This window comes from Pantherophis guttatus, chromosome 3 (genome assembly GCF_059756535.1).
Source record: "Pantherophis guttatus breed Tessera chromosome 3, ASM5975653v1, whole genome shotgun sequence".
Lineage (NCBI taxonomy): Eukaryota > Metazoa > Chordata > Lepidosauria > Squamata > Colubridae > Pantherophis > Pantherophis guttatus.
Genome location: NC_142065.1, coordinates 112,119,081 through 112,140,274, shown reverse-complemented (window position 1 = coordinate 112,140,274; position 21,194 = coordinate 112,119,081). Strand labels below are relative to the sequence as shown.

The following is a 21,194-nucleotide window of genomic DNA, read 5'->3' as shown; positions in this document are numbered from 1 at the left end:
TTAGGTCTTATCTAGTGGCGATGGAAGCGGCGAAACATCACTACTTCGCCGCCCTCATTGCATCTGCAGAAAACCGCCCAGCAGCCCTGTTTCGTGTGACCCGCTCCCTCCTCAATCAGGGAGCGAGGGAAGACCCTTTGCAGGGCAGAGCTGAGGATTTTGTACAGTTTCTGCATGATAAAATCGCTCAGATCCGGATCGGATTGGACTCTGACTGGGCAGAATCCAATCGGGAGACTAGGGTGGGTCTTGAGAATATCTGGATTGAGTTTGACCCTGCTTCTGTCAAGGAAGTGGACAGGATTGTGGGCAAACTTAGTTTGCTTGCTTATTGGACCCTTGCTTATTGGACCCACTTGCTTATTGGACCCTTGTCCCTCCTGGTTGGTTTCGGCTGCCAGAGAGGTGACTAGAGACTGGATCCAGGCAATTGTCAACGCTCTGGTGAATGATCTCTGGCGGGCTCGGGATTGGGGTTGTTCCTCCATCCTGGTCCTACTTGACCTCTCAGCGGCTTTTGATACCATCGACCATGGTATCCTACTGCAGCGACTTGTGGGGTTAGGGGTGGGAGGCACTGTCTTACGGTGGTTTTCCTCTCGGGTCGCTTTCAGTTTGTATGGGCAGGAGGGCAGAGATCCATCCCGAGGCCCCTTAATTGTGGGGTGCCTCGGGTCGGTTCTCTCCCCCCTGCTCTTTAACATCTATATGAAGCCACTGGGTGACATCATTCGTGGCTTTGGGGTGAGATATCATCAATATGCTGATGATACCCAATTATACATCTCCACCCCAGACCACCCCAGAGATGCCCTTTCCGTGATGTCCCATTGCCTGGAGGAGGTACGGGCCTGGCTGGGCAGAAACAGACTCAAACTCAATCCCTCTAAGACTGAGTGGCTGTGGATGCCAGCATCTCGGGTTTCAGAGGCTCCATCACTTTTGATAGATGGGGAAAAACTTGCACCCGTTGATAGGGCTCACAACTTGAGTGTCCTCCTGGATGCTTGGCTATCCCTAGAAGACCATCTAACGGCCGTGACCAGGGGGGCCTTCGCACAGGTTTGCCTGGTGCGCCAGTTGCGCCCTTTCCTGGACTGAGATGACCTTCGCACAGCCACTCATGCCCTGGTTACTTCCCGCTTGGATTACTGCAATTCCCTCTACATGGGCCTGCCCCTGAGATGCACCCGGAGACTCCAGCTGATCCAGAATGCAGCTGCACGGGTTGTTATGGGAGCCCCTCGTTACTCCCATATAACACCCCTCCTGCATGAGCTGCACTGGTTACCAGTGGTTCTCCGGGTCCGCTTCAAGGTGCTAGTCCTCACCTATAAGGCCCTTCATGACTTAGGGCCGGGATATTTGCATGACCTTCTCCTGCCTGCCTCTCACCGTCCTGCCGCTCTCCTCAGGGTTCTGACGGCGAGCCAATGTCACCTTGCTGTGCCCAGGGGTAGGGCGTTCTCTGTGGGTGCTCCCACCCTCTGGAATGGATTACCTACTGAGCTCCGGACGGCTCCTGATCTCCGCTCCTTCCGTCGGGACTTGAAGACTTGGCTTTTCAAACAAATAGGCTGAGACTGATTCCGGGCTTTATTATTTACTACTAATTAATTATTTGGATTAAATTATGATTTTATTGTACTTGTTTCTTAACTTGTGTTCGCCGCCCTGAGTCCTTTGGGAGAATGGCGGCATATATGTAATACATTACATACATGTAATAAATAAATAAATAAATATATATATATATATATATATATATATATATATATATATATATATAAAGATATATATATATATATAAAGATATATAAAGATATATAAAGATATATAAGATGTGACCCAGTCAATACTCTGTTCATAAAATATGTATGATGAAAGAAAAATTATAATAAAACTTGTTTAAAAAAAAAAAGAACAGCTTCAAACACAGTATACTTAAATTGTCAAACATCTTTATTAATTGCAAAAGGTATACAGATAAGCATTCTGGGTTGGAAAAATTAGTCTGCAGGTTGGGTAGTACAGGTTTTACAATGTAATGTACAATGCTACCTCAGCTCATACTCTTGATTAGTTCCAATTGTGCCTTCTGAACCCAGGGATGCTAAAAAAACTAGAAAGATAGGCTATTTTCCAAAGCAAAAATGAACATTACTATCTGTCTATAAATAAATTTCAAGCACATAAATAATAAGATCAGAACTGGTTCCTCTGCAAATAGCTACGGTCCCATCCTAATACATACAGTATAAACACACACACACACACACACACACACACAGAGTGTCTCTTTTTCTACTTCTCCCACTTTTGCTGCTTGATCTTTATAGCAAGTTGCTTGGTTGGCAAGCAGTAATATTTTCCATGTATACAAACAAGTGACAGATACCTACATAAATAACTTATACTTCCATATCCAAGTTAGGACCACATTCTGTCTGGAATAACATTAGTAGGGTCATAATTTCTGACAAGAAATACAAACTATTTTCAAAAAACAAAACAACACTTTAGTTTCAGCTAAGTATAGTAAACGCTATGTCAGCTGCTAGGAAGAGTTTTCTGCTGACATCTGCTTCAACAAGGGACTAGCTCTGAACAGTGATGAAACTTAATGTAGGAAGGCAATCTCTGGTAAGAACCTTATCTCTCAATCTAGAAGTCATTGTTCTACATTTAGAAGTCATTGTTCTACATTTAGCAGTCTTGTTCAAAAATATACCTGATTTTTTTAATCTCCCTGAAGAATTTGTTTATTCTTCCAATTGTTCAGGCATTAATAGTGAATGGTAAGTTGGACCTTTAAAAAATGAACTAAAAACTCCAAAGGCTGGAGAGGACATTGCAAAATTGTGTTTTGTCATACATAGTAATGGTGTCAGGTTTCGATGCTATCTCAAAATAAATGAACTTCCGAACTGCCAATCTTTAAGGAAATTTTCTCTTTATTCGAGCACAGCAACCTGATCCTGACTCTTCGTGGTCAATACTGACCTTTGCCCCCCAATCCCTCCCTTTCCGATCCCCAATTCTCTGCTTCTCATTGGCTATCTTCCAAGTCACTCTCCTGATTCCTTTTTCGTCAGTTCACAGGAATGTTTCCCCCCTCCTCATCTCCAAGGAGACCGAATCTTCAAAGGGATTTAGCAGGCAAAAGTTCAGGCTTTTTCTATGTCAATGCTGAGACGCTGACAAATGGTAGCAAAGATATTTGCTCAGAACCCATAGAGTTGAAGTGAAATAAAAGTGAGAGACTTGAGGGAGAAACAGCTCTGTTTTTTTTTAAAGCACAGCCATTAAAAATTGGAAGAGGGAACAGAATATCATCTACCTGGTGAGCATACAAATGAACAGCTATCTCATCCTCCTGCTTCTAAGCAGGTTTTACTATGTTTACACACATAAGATTAATGAAAAGAATGCAGTGCAAATGGGTTGAGCAGGTGAATACTTGGCTAGAAAAAAAGCTCTCAAGGTTGGTCTTTTGCTTCAGAGTCTTTATTATAGATGTAGCTTCCAACTGCACCTGTATTCACTCCTACAAAAGAAAGAAAACAGAAAAAAGTCAGTAGAGGAGGAATTAAAATAAGCTAAAGGGAAAAGAGAAAGCGCAAGCCAGTTTGGGAACAATTTTAATTTATGACTTTGAAAACTAGTAGTGAATTCATTATTGGAAAATCAATATTTATATAGTATATAAGTAAAGTATCAACAAATTCAAAGAACTCAGGGTTTGGAAAATGCTCAGAGGAAACACAATTTTGACTGAGAGAAGCAATGTGATAAAATAAAGGAAGGAAATGGGAATGAGGAGGGAGGGAAGGAAGGAATCATAATGCTGATGTGGCACTCAATGAAATTGAGTGCCACCCAGAATGCTTTTATTTATCATTATATTATGATCCTGTTCATATATATATATATATATATAAATAATATAATATAATATATTATGATTCTGCTGATAAACTCTTGGAGGAAGACAAATGGAGATATGTCACACATAGAAGGAAACCTAATAATCAAAGAAAAAAGCAGGATATTTCTAACAAACGCCTACTGCCCAATCTAACCCAACTCAACCAGAAGCAGCCCCATTAAAACTGAGCAATCAATTTCTCCTCCTAGATGAAAATATGCAGACCCACAACCTCCCCCTCAAAGAAAACATGCAGACATCTAGAAAAGAGACATCATCAATTAGCCTGAGATAAACAGAAAAGCACCCCAGACTGCCCCCCCCCAAATGAAGATGAGTGTTGGTGAGGAGATTCTATTCTCAAAGGAACAGAACCAGCCATCTGCAGACTGGACATACAATTTAGGGAGCTATGTTGTCTCAAAAATCAAGGCTGTGACTGAGAACCTAACCAAAATAATTATGCCCACAGATTACTACCCTTTACTCCTCTTTCACATTGGGATAAATGACACAACCTGAGTACAATATTGAGAGATTATAAGCAACGAGACAATAAAGGAGCTAGGAGCACAAGTAGTGTTCTCATCAGTACTGCCAACAAAAGGTCAACACCCATTGAGGGGAAAAAGAATCCTAGAAATAAACCACTGGCTAAAGGGTTGGTATCGCCAAGAAAACTTTGGTTTCCTGGACCATGGACTGCATTACCTAAAAAAGGGGATGGGCTGCACCTCATGAAAACAGGGAAAATGTACTCCAAAAAAGACTGGCCCAACTCATCTGAAGGGCTTTAAACTAAAATTGAGGGGGTGTATGTGACTAATCTTTAGAATCTAGAACGCAAAACCAATCATAAATCCCAAGAAAACAAATCAAAGGTAGGGAGTGATTGGGGGGGGGAACCCAAACAACAATTAGGAGATGCAGGAACTATACCCACGGACAGACATAAGTCTTAAATGCTTATATACAAATTGTACGCACTGCCTCTCTTTCCGATTTAAGAAAGGAAAAAGTCTTGAAATGTAGTATTACAAAAGGAACCTTTTAAAGCAGTAGAGACCCTCCCTGTAGCCAGAATGCAGATTTTAGCCAATACACAAGTGTGAAGATGTTTTCTTTTCCAGCTGCCCTGAGAATCGGATAAGCATGTATTCCCATCGTTATCCTCCATTATCCTTTAAAGTGAAACAGCCCACGTGGCCATCATAAACATTCCCCAAGTTAACGGCGCTTTGGTGCCAGGATATAGGTTGTAAAATATCTGTTGACACAGGCAATGCTAATAAATCGAATCCAAGGCCCTCCCTTCTCCCAACTGAATGGCAGTATCACTTATAGGGATCTGACATGCTGCCTTCCTTAGAACAAGAAAGGATCCACCTGTGAAAAGATATAAACTTTTCATATATAAAAATATGTCAGATATTTAAAAAATCCATTTTAGTATGTTAACAAGGTTTGTTAGGGTATTGGGAGTGAAATTTTCTCAGTAAGGTAGGAGCCCTAACATGGTGTTTAGCGACCCATTCGTTTTGGGATGAGGGTAAATGTTTCCAAGCAACTAAGTATTGGATTTTCCCTCTCTGGATCCTAGAGTCAAGGATTTCTTGATTTCAAAGTGTTATTCACTTTCAATCATGGGAACAGATGGTGTAGATGCAGGTGGTCTAGGGGATGAGATTACTTCTCGTTTGAGAGAAATATGAATTATTCCTGTAAAAAGCATAACCTGAGTAATGCCATTTTAAACGCCATGTTCTCCCTGATATAACCTGATTATATAACTTGGTAGTGAGGACATGAGAACGGAAACTATGTTGTTCCTGTGATGCTTATTGTGCAGGATATATGATGCATATTTTTGAGGAAATTGATGTTCTGGTAAAATTCCGAAATGGGCCAGAAGGGGAGGTCCACAAATGATGATACCATTTAGCATGTAAAGGATATTTTTGAAGGGTATTGTTGGAGGGGAATTTCCAGGGCGGAACATGTGCCCAATATGTTATATAAGACCTGAAACCAATTCCCTGGTGGACTGTTTGTATCCGTTTGTATCGGGCTTCTGTATCCTGAAAACTGTATTTAAACCATGTAATCGAAGTGGTCAGACGTCCTCCCTTTCATGGGAGGATCCTTTTGCAAAAGAGATATATATATATATATATATATATATATATATATATATATATATATATATATATATATATATATATAGATATAGATATATATAGATATAGATGATATAGATATAGATATAGATATAGATATAGATATAGATATAGATATAGATATAGATATAGATATAGATATAGATATAGATAGATATAGATATATAGATATATATATTAATAAATCTGCTGTTTTTTCTTGTTCATGTTCTCTGTGTCACTTATTATATATAAATGCTGTTTTTCTGCATTTAACAATTGGCACCCGAATGGGACTTGAAGATGTCCTTCTGGTGTGGAATTTTTACCTAAGGGCCGGTGGGTACCCCCGCTGATTTTAGCGGTCCGGACCGGGTGGTTCTGTTCCAGAGGAATTGGCTCTTCTTTAATCTGATGTGACAGAGACCTGAACAACTGAGCAGGGAATCTGAGCCGTGCAGGACCAGGAATACAGTGCACTGACCCAGAGTGAGTATAAGTACAGGGTACTTATGGGATGTCTCGCTGGGGTGGTCTGACTCCTTGAATGTCTGGTGCTGTGTGAATGTTGAGATGCATTAGACATGATTAGTTCTCACGTTGAACATGCTAACTTGAGCTTTCCTCTGCGGTTCCATTTTCTGGGCGACTGGAGTGGCCAGAGGCTAAGCGTGTTGAGTGGATTTTTTAAGGGAAAAGGAGTTCAAGGAGGGAAGTGTCGGCTTTAGCTATAAATAGATAAGTAACTATGGGGCCCCAATATGGAATATTTGTTAAGGATCCTGAGAAATTTACTGAAGGAAACATAAGGAAACTCCTTCTATGTCCCCCCTATCCCTTTTATTACGAGATAAGTACATCCCCCGGGCAGAAACAGGTAGTATGGCACTTAAGGGGGATAGAACAACAGGAGTGAGAAGTCACTAAAACTTCTCACTCAATTAGGGAAGAAATACCCAGTGGGATGATTTTGCTTTATGCTGTTATGGGTGGAAGGAGTAGAAATACTGTAGTGGTATACAGATCTTTCTCATTCTTGAAAGAGGCAGAAAACTCTGAAAGAATGAGGGTAAAGAAGGAAAGGTTTATTGTTCTTCCTACCTGCGATTAAATGCGAATAACTTGTCTTTGCTTAATGTGATGTGATTTCTATTGTGATAGTGATATGTGAATTAAGTGAACTTCTTGGCTTGAGCTTGGAGCTGTGGAAAACAGGTGGTGGTTAGGGCCCGAAATCATGTTTTCGATTAGAAACCACATCCTAAAGTTTTCCACTGCTTGAGGAATAAGCTACAAGATGTCAAGGATGGAAACAAAATGGGAATCTGAAGGGATAAAGCCTTCCCAGGTTTTATTCCAGGTTTGCAAATGTTGTTGAATGGTATGTATGTGTGAAGGTGTCTGTATGTAATGAGAGTTGTTTCGGCAATAGAGCCAATTGGCTTGTAAAAATAATAATAATAATACTAAGAATAATAATAAAGCTCCCTTAAATAATTATGCTGACTAGATGGCAGGGAGAAAGCATGTGTGTATGTTAGTGTACACTAAAAGGTCTGATTGTAGTACAAATATGAGTGTGTGTGGAAAGCCCTCACACAGGAGTGATAAGGTGATCCTGACACTTGTGAATGCCTGTGCGCTGAAACCCCCCCCCTCCCGAGAGATCTCCTTTTGTATAATGAAATAGTAAGTGGCAAGGGTTTGTTGTTGTTGTTATGAAGGTAATAGCAAGTGTTCGAATGAAAAAGAAAGAGATGAGAAAGATCCTACGGAGAAGTGGTATACAAAGAGGTATTCACGATGTTAAATGAAGACAGGAGTAGTATTTTTCCTCCCTATATTTCCCCTTTCTTTTTGTTTTGAATAAGTAAAGTAGGAAAGGGGGGGAGGTGCAGTTTGTTTTCCCTTTTACACATTTTTTTCCCCTTGGCTGAGTTTGTCTGAGAGAAAGGAGGGGCGAATGGGTGACTTGATCCTGCAGCATTGTTTCTGACTGCATATGGAGGCTACGCAGATATACTGTATTTTCTGTCCTGCTCCGAGTTGTGATTATGATGTTATTGTTTGAGGTGTTTAAATAAATCTATACAATAGAGGAGTGACATTAAAAGTTTGAAACAAATATTTTTTTTTGAGTAGAGACCCAGAGTACCTCTATTACGTGATTTTTTTTTACTTTTTGAAGGTGTTCTTTTTATCACCCTCTTTTGTCTGTGCATTTTGAATGATTTTGAATGCTGAGAAGTTAAGGAGATTTCTAGGATAGCCTGGATATTGAAGAGCCTGGTGAATAGTTATCTATGTTATTTTAGCTTAGTGTTGCCTAGTGGATTTTGAGGATTTCAACCCAGAGGTGGGAAGGAAAAACTAGTAGGTATATTTATCTAAAATGCTAGATCCTACCCTAAGGGATGTTCCCTTGAGGGAAGAATTACTTACTGGTAGAAGGTGAAGATGGACTTTTTGGTCTGGCTAGCAAGTTACCGGTAAGTTTGTCTGTTTATTTTATTTTATTTTTTTTATTGAAAAAGTTTTCAAATACAAATTTCCCCCCCCTTTTTTTCCCCCCTCTCCCTCCCCCTCCCTAACCCCCCCTCCCCACCCATCCCCCCCTGTGACTTCTTCATAACAAAAAAAACCTAATTCATAACAGATTACTTACTCCCTCCTCTAGATATTGACCTTTACTTACTAAAAATATTATTAATATTATAACATCCCCCTTTATCCATACATATCAAAAAAGAGAAAAGAAAGGAAAAAAAAGAAGACATTATACTATGACATTATAGAATAACTTCTCCACTTTAAAACTATACGATAAGTCCTACTTTAACATTTAATCTTCTATATATATTACTATAACATTTCAAAGCGGCCTTCCCCATAAAATCTAGTTTAACATTTATTCCACTCTATCCATTTCCTCCACTCCCCTAAGTATAACACTTAAAAATCCCTTTTCTTAGACTAATCTACTAACTAGCTTATTCACCCACTATCATGCAAAATTGCCATACACAACATTTCTTAACATCTTTGATTCACTGCCCACACTACTTAAAAATATATGTCTATATTTTCCATTATATCTAAATAAAAAAAAAAGACAATGACTTTAAATTTATAATCCATATAGTATCTTCTTTGAGGTCTTTCCACTGGATTGGTAGAACCAACATCCATAATCGGGTAACATAGCTTACTGGTGCAACAATTTATTCAGGATCTTCAATCATATCTGCCCCCATCAGTAGTAAATATCTTCTTATATGTATAAAAGTAAAAACAACCACCCAAGTGACATTATAATTATATTCCATATAGTAATAATTGTGGGTTTCATCAGGATTATTAATTCCCATCATCGTAGTGGGTAACAACCCGATCTTCTGCATGCCCCAGCATAATTCTCTTGCCTTGTGATTCAAGATAATATAATATGTTTATCAACAGAAAAAGAAATTCCAAAATGGATAATTCAAATCCATCAGTTTAAGGCTCGTTTCACGTCCCCAGATTACGGCCATGCAGAGATCTGCCACAAACCTCAGGATGATATTAACCAATACGTCGCCTCTTCTGTATTTACACATAATCGTTCATATTTTAAAATCACTGGCTTCACTGTTGCCTGATTTAGAAATTTCTATTTCTATGCCACCTATTTCTTTTTTTCTTTTCTTTTTGTGGGTTTGGTTTCCATCCTGGTTCCCTTTCTACAAAATATGTATCATCTGGTCGGTTTTTATTCTGCTTTGTAGATTGGTCTTGTTGGTTTTGCTTTTGTATCTCATATTTCTTTTTTATCCCTTGTATATCCCCTAATTGGTTTCCATGTTTATCCTTGCCTTGATAAGTCATCACATTAAAATTAGATGCCTCTTTTCTCAAATTTGTAGATAGTCCAGCTGGGGTATCCAATAAATCCAAAGGCAATTCATCTGGTACAGTCTCTGTAATTCGATATTTTACCTTTATTTCCGGCTCCTTCTGCTTATCCTGTATTATACCTGGAGATGTTAAGTTCATTTTCAACCTATTTTGATAAAATTCTTCCGCTCTTTCAACAGTATTTAGCTGATATCTTTCTCCTTGGTATCTAAATATAATACCAACTGGGGCTTCCCACCTGTAGGAGATATTTCTCTTTTTTAACTCATTCACCAGAAAACCAAATTTCTTCCTTTCCATCAATATCTTAGGTGGGAGTTCCTTGTAAATCCAAATCTTTCTTCCATACAATTGCAAATTAGAATTGAAGGAATTTTGAACGATATTATTCCTAATTTCCTTATCTGTAAAATAAATCACCACATCTCTAGGCAATTGCCTTTGCTTAGCAATCCAGGAGTTGATTCGATAAGCTCTGTCGATCCTACAAAACACTTCGTCAGGTTGAACCTTTAGAATCCCAGCTAGAAATTCAGAAGATATTTTCCTTAAATCATCTCTATTATTTTCCTGCAAACCTCTTAATCTTATCGCATATTCTGTGAAATTATATTGTACCATTAAAATCTCTTTTTCAATCTTCTGTTGCAGATTTTCTGCATTACCATACTTTTGATCAGCATCCATTTTAGGTTTTTCTTCTAAGCTATTATCCTGAGTGTTTGTCAAATCATTTTCAATTTTTTGAATTCTATTGTCCAATTTATCTTGAATTTCTTCCATTTTAGACTCTAGTACATTAGTATTTGTGTCCAACTGTATCATAAATCCTGTAAAACCATTAACCACTTTTGAGAATTTTTTCTCCAAAAAATCAAACTTAGATTTCACCAATTCTTTAATTTCCTGCTTAAATTTTTCAAATTGCTGATTCACAATCTCCTCCCTTCTTTCAATCTCCTCTATAAAAAATTCTATTATATTAAAATCAGGTTTCTGAGACTGAAGAATTAAGACTTGTTCCTTTAAGTTGTTGGTGGGGGGATCCCCCCCCCTTCTTGTTTATCTGACTTTATGAGTCTCAGTGCCATGTTTCCGCCCAGGCAGGCTTTGTTAAAAAAAAAGCAAGAAAGAAAAAAAAAAAAAAAGGACTTCTTTCCAATCAACAACAATATCAGGTCTCCAAGGGAAAAAAAAGAGAAAAAAACACGGGAGCGAAGTTTTGTCTACAAATGTAGCCAGTGGTATTTATTCCACTACATTGTAGTAATAGAAAACGGAAGGACTTTCCCTTTCAGCCTCTCCTCCAGCCAACGCCATTTTAAAAGGCTTTTTTTTTCCTCTTTCTTTTCCTCCTCTCTCTTAAGTAATTTCTTTTTAAAAAATCAGTAAAATGCTTGCGGTTCAATATTACAGGTCCAGCTCACATTTTCTTTGAGTAGTCTGTTAAATTTGCAGGCTTGCTTTTGACGCCTGGCTCTGCATCAGCAGAGGTCTCCCAAAGCCCGGAGCGGCGGCTGGGGATACGGGGCATCTCATCCGCTCCGTCCCAAAAGTAAAAAAAAAACTTTTGGGACTCCGCAGAGAGTTCTACCCATCCCTGCCGGCTCTATCTCCGTTTCCTCATGGAAACGGAGTTTTTTCGAGCCGCCATTCCGTTGTGAAGGCGGCTCTAACAGGCGATGGAAGCTGACGATCTCAAAGGAACGTCTGGCAGCGACAAACAGCAACCCAGAAGTCCAGTTTGTCTGTTTAGACTTGTGATTTAGACTTGTCAAGCTTTGTATTTCTCTGAAGCTTGTGGAAATAGTTTAGCTAACTTGTGATAGAGGTGTGGTGTGATTCCTCCGAAGTGGGGATTCCTCCGAGGTGGGAAGAGTTGAGTATTTATTGATGAAAAGCCATAGGAGGTTGTTTGGAAGGAAGGTGATGAAGATAGGTTTGTTCCAGTGTTAAGCTTGCCTGATTTAAGGAAAATCTTCCACTTGTCTGTAGCAGTGGAAGATGGCATAGCCAAAGGAGTGTTGGTTCATATGTGGGCTGGGAAGAAGAGACCTGTAATATTTTTGTTAAAATTGATGGATCTTGTGGTTTAAGGTTAGCCCTTGTGTATACAAGCTGAAGCTGCAATTGCACCTTCAGTGGAGGAGAATAGAGAATTAACCTTTGGTGGGGCATTGGTGTGAAGTAGTCCACATCAGGACAAACCTGATGCGGAAAACCCAAAGGTGGTGCACCAATGCTAGGCTTTTGAAATATGGGATTATTTTATTGTCTCAAGAGAATTTAGTTCTCTTGACCAATAGGAATTTAAATCCAGTTGAATTCCTGTCAGGGGAGAGAGAAAAATTTGGGACGATGTGGGACATAATTGTGTGGTTATGGGAAGATGGGTCTTCCCAGGTGGAGAATGGAACGGGGATGAGTAGATATACAATAGTGAATGTAGACACTGCTGGAGTATTGGAAGCTGGACGGTTTTCTTCTTATTGATTGACACAAATATGTGAAGTCTTTGCTTTATTTGCTTGTGGGCTTTTAACGATCTTTGGTAAAAAGATTGTTTGGAAAGACTATAATACAGTGTTGGCGAACCTAGGGCATGCGTGCCGGAAGTGGCATGCAGAGCCATGTTGCCTGGTACGCGTGGCATCACCCATTCCTCTTCCGGGTTTCCAGGGTACGCATGCGCACCAGCCAGCTAGTCTGCGGGTTACTGGTGCGTATGCATGCATGACAATCAGCTGGCCTTTAATGCGGGTGCACACCGGCCATGCCATCGTTGCCCGCATACAGCCCCGGGATCACCCCTTGCCAACCAGGAGCACTGCCACCAGTCACTCCCCTATGCCCGGCTGCCTGCTTGCCTCATCACGCCATCGCCACTGCGAGGAAAGGCCCTGCAGCTGCGCTGCCTGGAATCCAGGTGGGCTGGCACAGGGGGAGGACAGATATGGCTGCCTGGACGCTGCCTGGGGCGCGAGGGTGGCAGGAGGAGGAGCCGCTGCTGCCTTGTAGCCAGCGCGACCAGCCTGCTGCTGCAGCCTGCCACCACCCTCTCTCCCCCGCCAACTGCTCCTGCCATCGCTAGGGAAGGGGAGCGCAAGAACCGCCGCCGCCGGGTGCAAGGGAGTGGTGGGAAGGATCTGCGATCTGTGGCTTCCCTGTCTCCGCACCTGAGCAGCCCCAGCCCGCTGCTTCTGGCGCTGGCACCCCCTCATCCCCGGCAATGGCGGTTCTTGTGGTGCCAGAAGTAGCAATTGGGGACTTCAATCCCTGCCCCTGGACAGGTCTGGAGCTCAGCTGGGGAGAAGGGAAGCCCCAAAGCAGATCTTTCCCCCACCCCCTTTTTCCCAGCCAAGCCAGTTCTTGTGCTTCAATCCCTGCTCCCAAAAGGCCAAAACAAGTCGCGGTGAGGAGGCACGAAGCGCATGTGGGGGACTGCGCATGCGCAATGCAGAACGTATGCATGGGGGAGTGTGCACAATGTGGGGTGCATGCGTGGGGTGTCACGTGTGTATGCGCATGCTTGGGGGGGTCACATTGCATTATGGGTGCTGGCACGCAGGGACTGTCAGGTATGCTTCCTTCAGTATCCAGGAAAGAAAACCCCAAACTCAAGCATTTTGAAGAATTTGGTACTTTTACTGAATATGAAAAGATTAACACCCCAGTGAAAAGCTGGAAGTGACCAAAACGCGCGAAATGCATCTACTAAGCTTCTTCCCCCCCTCGTGTTTATATTTTCTCAGCCAATCTAAAGGTCTTCCAAAGGTCAGGTGGCAACACGTCTGGCAGCGTCATCCATCAGGAATGTCGAGACAGTTGGTTAGCCATCCCCTTCTGAAATCCAGTTTCGATTCCCACGAAGTCCCCTCCTACAAAGACAAACCCCCTCCTGCTCTCTTCCCCCCCTTTGATCCATACCTAATCCCTCCCCGTTTCTTATGGCAGCTAAAGCAGGAAAGCTGAGGCTGACATTCGGCCCCTCTTGCAGAAGAGACGTTAGTCCTAAATAAAAGGAAGAAAGAGAAAGAGAAACAGAATATATACAATGATCAAGGTTTATCAGGGTATTTGGCATAGAACTGTTGTACTTTCTTGGGAGCTCGGACATCCCGTTTATTTACCCATTCAGCCTGAGATAGTGGAAAATGTTTCCAGGCAATTAGATATTGGACTTTACCATGGTGTTTTCTAGAGTCCAAGATTTTCTTAACCTCAAAATGTTGCTCCCCTTCTATGAGGATGGGAATTGGAGGGTTGCTATGATCAACCCTTAGGGGAGATGAGTGTTCAGGTTTCAATAAACTAACATGAAATACAGGATGTATCCGTCTCAAGGTTTTTGGTAATTCTAATTCAACTGTCACTGGATTTATCAGTCTAATCACACGGAATGGTCCTACATACTTAGGCCCCAGCTTTTTAGACCTCTGGGTGGTTTGTAAGTATTTGGTAGACAAATAGACTTTATCCCCCACTTTGTAAATGTGAGCTGGGGACCTTTTCTTATCGGCTTGTGCCTTATGAGCTCGGTGTGCCTCATCTAATGCCTTCCGAGTCACTGTCCAGGTGCTCCTTAATTGTTCCATCCAATCTATCAAGGAGGGATTTTGGGGATCATCTTGAGGTAACTCGGGAATGGGTACAAAATCCTGGCCCGATGCAACCTTAAAAGGGGTGAATCCGGTGCTACTATGCACAGAATTGTTATACGCCACTTCTGCAAATGGCAACAAGTCTACCCAATTGTCCTGTTGGTAATTCACGTAACACCTAAGGTATTGTTCGAGCACCCCATTGGTTCTTTCACAAGCACCATTTGTCTGAGGGTGGTGACTGGAACTCAACCCTTGTGCGGAGCCTATCAATCTTAAAAATTCTCTCCAGAAACTGGAAGTAAATTGCACACCCCTATCAGAAATTATTCTTTTCGGAGACCCATGTAGTCGGTAAATCTGTCGAATAAATAATTTTGCGAGGGTTTTTGCTGAAGGGATCTTTGAGCAAGGTATGAAATGTACTTGTTTGGAAAACAAATCAGTTACTACCCAAATGACAGTGCAGCCCTCACTGTCGGGTAAGTCCACAACAAAATCCATAGATATTTCCTTCCATGGGGCGTTCGGTCTAGCCACAGCTTGCAGTAATCCAGGGGATTTCCCTGGAGGTCTTTTAGCCGAGGCACATACTGGACAGCTAGCCACATATGCCTGTATGTCCTTTTTTAGTGCAGGCCACCAAAACTGTCTCTTAACAAGATGTAAAGTTTTGACAAACGCAAAGTGTCCTGCGGCTTTGGCATCATGCGCATATTTCAATACGGTTGGTCTTAATGTGGTCGGAACATACAATTTTGATCCAACCCAAGCTAGTCCGTCGCGAAGTGTGCATTCATTCAAGTGGATTTTAAACCACTCGTCAGTTTTTAGCGCTTCTCGTAACTTTTCGAGTAAATCCCCTGAGAGTTCTGGATCGGTTTTACTCTGCGCTCTGGTAGTGACAGGTGTTGCCAATTGCGTTAAGGGGATCATTGGTTGAACCAGTTCCTTCTTTATGCTGTTGTACTGTGGTAATCTGGAAAGTGCGTCCGCCATGAAATTTTTCCCCCCAGGAAGGTAACGTAAAGTGAAATTGAAACGCTTCAAATGTTGAGCCAAGCGTGCCTGTTTGGGTGACAATTTGCGTGGTATTTTTAATGCTTCTAGATTCTTATGGTCAGTCCACACCTCGAAAGGGTGTTTTGCCCCTTCTAAAAATTGTCTCCATGTTAACAGCGCCCATCTAACTGCAAACGCTTCCTTCTCCCATATGGCCCATCTCCTTTCTGTCTCAGATAGCTTACGGGATGTGTAAGCACAGGGTTGTAATATTCCATTCTCATTCTTTTGCAAGAGTATTGCTCCTACGGCAACGTCGCTAGCATCCGCTTGTACTACAAAAGGTTGTTCTATGTCGGGGTGTTTGAGCACAGGTTCAGCTGCAAACAACCGTTTTAGTTTTTCGAAAGCGGCCTGACAGTCCATAGTCCAATCTAGTGGTTTCGAGGGTTTGGGTTTTATTTCCCCTTTGGTTTTGAGCAAGTTTGTAATTGGCAGTGCGATTTTTGCGAAAGAGGGGATAAATTGTCTATAAAAGTTAGCAAACCCTAAGAAACTCTGTAACTGTTTACGGGTGCATGGTGCGGCCCATTCCATTACTGCCCGGACCTTTTCCGGGTCCATCTCTATTCCCTCATGCGAAATACGATATCCAAGATAGTCGATTTTGTCTTGATGGAATTCACATTTAGAAAGTTTGGCATAGAGTTCAGCTGCTCTGAGTTTATTCAAGACCGCTCGAACCAATCTTATATGGTCGGCCATGTTGTCAGAATAAATTAGAATATCGTCCAAATAGACCAACACCCCCTTATATAGATGCTCATGCAACACTTCGTTGATCAACTGCATGAATACGGCTGGGGCCCCCTGTAGGCCAAAAGGGAGTACTCTAAATTGGAAACACCCCAGTGGGCAATTAAATGCTGTCTTCCATTCATCTCCCTCTTTTATTCTCACTCGGTAGTATGCCTCTCTTAAATCAAGTTTGGTAAAAAATTTTCCCTTTCCTAAATGGGCCAACATGTCCTTCATAAGTGGGAGGGGATAGACATTTTCCACGCAAATGGCGTTCATGTTTCTATAATCAACAACTAATCTGAAGGATCCATCTTTCTTTTCGCGGAACATTACTGGCGCTGCTACCTTGGGTTTGGCTCGTTCGATAAATCCCCGTTCTAAGTTTTTGTCAATAAAATTCCGCAATTCCTCCAATTCTCGAGGTGTCATGGGGTATATTTTTGGTTTGGGAAGCTTCACCCCTGGGAGTATTTCAATGGTGCAGTCAGTGGCCCTGTGGGGAGGCAGAGTATCAGACGCTTTTTCGCTAAACACTTCCTTGAGGTCCCAATATTCCTTCGGAATTTTCTCTTCTCCCTCAATATAGTTAATGGCTACTGCGGCCCCTTCTGGTCTTATGTCGTCCCTTAGGGAGGGGCCTTCCTTTTCCGGAGGTGGTTCTGCCGTACGGATGCGCAGGACCCCCGTTTTCCAATTTACTCGTGGGTTCCATTTACGAAGCCAGGGCAGTCCTAGAATTAGGGGCCTTTCCATGCCAGGTGCTACGATAAAGCTGAGCTTTTCTATATGATTCCCCAACTGTAGTTCAAGGGGTTCGGTCATAAAACTAGCTGGGCCCCCTCCTGCAATCGACCCATCTAATTGACAAAATGCAATGGGTCTTTTTAAAGTTTTCAGTCTCAGTCCCATTTCCTCCACTACTTTGGGGCTAATTATGCACCTAGTGCACCCCGAGTCCAACAGGGCTAACAATTGCGCGTGAGTTCCTGTGGAGGGCACCCTTACTTCTACGGGGATGAGTAAGGGTTCTTCCGTGTGACTCACCCGTTCATCGGTGTCCGAGTCGGAGTCCGTCTCGCTGTCGTCATCGTTGGTCGGAGTTCCCAACTCACGCTGGTTCCGGGGAGGGAACTCAACGACTTCTCCTTTCAGGGCGGTGCCGCGGGTTTTGGCGGGTATTTTATCGCTTTTCTTTTGGCTGGCCCCGGTGGCTTTTGGCGGTGGTTTGGAGAAACATTCGGCCGCCCGGTGACCCTCCTTCCCACATTTGAAACAGGTGAAGGGCTTTGACTTGGGTTTGAATTCGGTCTTCCCGCCAGTCATCTTGGCCGCCCCCTTACGGTAGAAAGAGGATGACTGGTCCCCCATCCGCCTTCCTCGGAGTTCGCTCCGTTTCAGCTCGATCTCCACATCCTCAGCTACTATGTACCATCTATCCAAATCATCGGGGACCCCCATGCTCCTGCAATCTCGATATATCTCATCATTCAGTCCATCCTTGAAACTCTCCAAAAGCGCCATTTCTGACCAGCCTGTCATATAAGGTGCCAGTTCACGAAACTCTTGGATATACTCTGCCACCGGCCTCCGACCCTGCTGAATGCTCTTCATTCTGAGTCTCGCCTTTCGTTCAGCTAAATGGTCTTCAAAACGTCTTCTAAGGGCCCTCATGAACTGGTTGTAATTTCTCAGCAGGAGGGAGTTGTTATTGTGGAGAACTACCATCCACTCAGCCGCCACTCCCTCTAGGGCATTCGCAACGCTTCTGACTTTAGCCGCATCCGTTTCGTAGTCCTCCCCCCAATCCTGCATGTGGTTCCACACTTGGGTCAGGAAAAATCCCAAGGTTTTAGGATTTCCATCAAACTTCCCAGGAACGGGGGGGATTTTTGGCTTTTTTCGTCTGCGGGGGGGGCCCCTGCAGGGCTGGGGTTCTCTGGCCGGCTGCATCTCTTCCCCGAGCTGCCGAAGCCTGGGATGTGCCCTCCTCAAACTCTTCCTCTCCCCCGCAGGCTGTCTCTTCGGCCTCCCCCCCGGGGTCTGCTTCCCCCTTCTCCACAGGAGTTTCAAAAGACTCACGGTTTTTTCTGCTTTCTTCCACATCACGGATAAGCTGCAAGGCTTGATCTATCATGAGACGTTCCTTCTGCTGTTGCATCCACACTGCCTCCCTTTTTCGGGGTCTGGAAGTCGTCACTCCCCGGGGGTTCTCCCCCCAGTCCGGCAGTCTCCCCACACCTTTTGACCATCTGGCCTCCTCCGGTTCCAAACAGAGTTTTCCCAGCCATTCTGCAGTTTCTCTTTCCGACTGGAGGGCGGTTGAACTCGCTGCCCCCATCTTCCCTTCTTCATCACTCCCTCGATCTGACATACTTTGGATTTTCAGTCCCCTCGGGTTTTGTCCGGGATGACTGAGAAGACTTCCAGCTTAATGTCAGGTATGCTTCCTTCAGTATCCAGGAAAGAAAACCCCAAACTCAAGCATTTTGAAGAATTTGGTACTTTTACTGAATATGAAAAGATTAACACCCCAGTGAAAAGCTGGAAGTGACCAAAACGCGCGAAATGCATCTACTAAGCTTCTTCCCCCCCTCGTGTTTATATTTTCTCAGCCAATCTAAAGGTCTTCCAAAGGTCAGGTGGCAACATGTCTGGCAGCGTCATCCATCAGGAATGTCGAGACAGTTGGTTAGCCATCCCCTTCTGAAATCCAGTTTCGATTCCCACGAAGTCCCCTCCTACAAAGACAAACCCCCTCCTGCTCTCTTCCCCCCCTTTGATCCATACCTAATCCCTCCCCGTTTCTTATGGCAGCTAAAGCAGGAAAGCTGAGGCTGACAGGGACGTTATCGCGCGCACACACACACACACTTCCGGCACGCAACGAGAAAAAGGTTCGCCATCACTGCTATAATACATATAGGAGCACATAAAAAGGGACTTTGAGGTTAGTTGTGGGAAATAGGATGATGGACATATTAGTACATGAAGCAGCGTTAGTAGGAGGGGCATTCATGATTTGATCCCTGCATTGGATTTTGATGTGAAGCCTGTATTTACGGATGATGAAAACAAACAAATGATGGATGATGGGGTGCGTAAAGTGGATGGAAAATGGATGATTAAGGAGGGGGTGCAAGTGCTTAATAAAGCAGTTATGCAGAATGTGATTGAGAGTGTGCATGAGGTTTGCTGCTTGTCGCCGCCAGACGTTCTTTCGGGATCGTCAGCCCCACTGCCTGTAAAGAGCCGCCTTCACAACGGAATGGCGGCTTGAAAAAACTCCGTTTCCATGAGGAAATGGAGATAGAGCCAGCTGGGGTGGGTAGAGCTCTCTGCATAGTCCCAAAAGTTTCTCTTTTACTTTTGGGACGGAGCGGATGAGACTCCCCATATCTCCAGCCGCTGCTCCGGGCTTTGGGAGACCTCTGCTATATGCAGAGCTAGGCGTCAAGAGCAAGCCTGCAAATTTAACAGAGTAATTAAAGAAGATGTGAGCTGGACCTGTGATCCTGAATCGCAAGTATTTTACTTATTTTTCAAAAGCTATTTAAGAAAGAAAAAAAAAGGAAAAGGAAAGAAAAAAAGATTTTTAAAATGGCGACTGCCGCGGCTTGAGGAGAGGCTGAAAGGGAAAGTCCTTCCGTTTTCTATTATCACAATGTAGCAGAATAAATACCTTTGGCTACAATTGAAGACAAAACTTCACTTTCGTGTTTTTCTTTTCCTGGAGAGTTGATATTGCTCTTGGTTGGAAAGAAGTTTTCTTCTCTTTTCTAATAAAGTTTGTCTGGGCGGAAACATGGCATTGAGACTTATAAAGTCAGACAAACAAGCAGTGGGGGGGGATTCCCCCATTAACAAATTACAAGAACAAGTTTTAAGTCTCCAGTCTCAGAAACCTGATTTTAACATAATAGAATTTCTTTTAGAGGAGATTGTAAGAAGGGATGAAATTGTGAATCAGCATCTTGAAAAATTTAAGCAGGAAATTAAAGAATTGGTGAAATCTAAGTTTGACTTTTTGGAGTGAAAGATTTTAAAAATGGCTAACGGTTTTTCAGAATTTATGATCCAGTTGGATGCAAATACTAAGTTATTAGAGTCTAAAATGGAAGAAACTCAGGATAATTTGGACAATAGAATCCAAAAAATTGAAAATGATTTGACAAATACTCAAGATAATAGCTCAAACCTAAAATGGAGGCTGATCAAAAGACTGGTAATATAGAAAATTTGCAACAGAGGATTGAAAGAGAAGTTTTAATGATGCAATATAATTTCACTGAATATGCGATTAGACTGAGAGGTTTGCAGGAAAATAACAGAGATGATTTAAGGAAAACATCTTCTGAAATTCTGGCCGGGATTTTAAAGGTTCAACCTGAGGAAGTGTTTTGTAGGATTGACAGAGTTTATAGAATAAACTCCTGGATTGCAAAGCAAAGGCAATTGCCTAGAGATGTGGTGATCTATTTTACAGATAAAGAAATTAGGAATAATATTGTGCAAAATTCCTTTAATTCTACTTTGCAATTGTATGGAAGAAAGATTTGGATCTACAAAGAGCTCCCGCCCAAGATGTTAACGGAAAGGAAGAAATTTGGTTTTCTGGTGACTGAGTTAAAAAAAAGAGATATTCCATTTAGGTGGGATGCCCCAGTTGGTATAATATTGAGATATCAAGGAGAAAGATACCAACTAAATACTGTTGAAAGAGCGGAAGAATTTTATCAAAAAAATTTGAAAATGAACTTAACATCTTTAGGCATAATACAGGATAAGCAGAAGGAGTTGGAAATAAAGGGA

At 42.4% G+C, this 21,194-nt stretch overlaps 1 protein-coding gene across 10 annotated transcripts in view; it reads right to left on the bottom strand.

The window, feature by feature from the left end:
* Positions 1–1,944: 1,944 nt before the first annotated feature.
* CRIP2 (cysteine rich protein 2) overlaps positions 1,945–21,194 on the bottom strand; it is a 189,877-nt gene continuing 170,627 nt past the window's right edge. For 7 of the 10 annotated variants that reach the window (XR_015733521.1, XR_009622211.2, XM_034409903.3 and 4 more), the window contains one exon: positions 1,945–3,547. Coding sequence is in view for 6 of the 10 variants with exons in the window: in XM_034409902.3 (XP_034265793.1) it covers positions 3,480–3,547 (68 nt within the window). In the remaining 4 variants the exon portion in view is untranslated. Of the gene's footprint in view, positions 3,548–13,908; positions 13,993–17,429; positions 20,025–21,194 lie in introns of those variants that run through there. The other 3 variants (XM_060690187.2, XM_060690191.2, XR_009622210.2) reach the window with 2 other exon arrangements.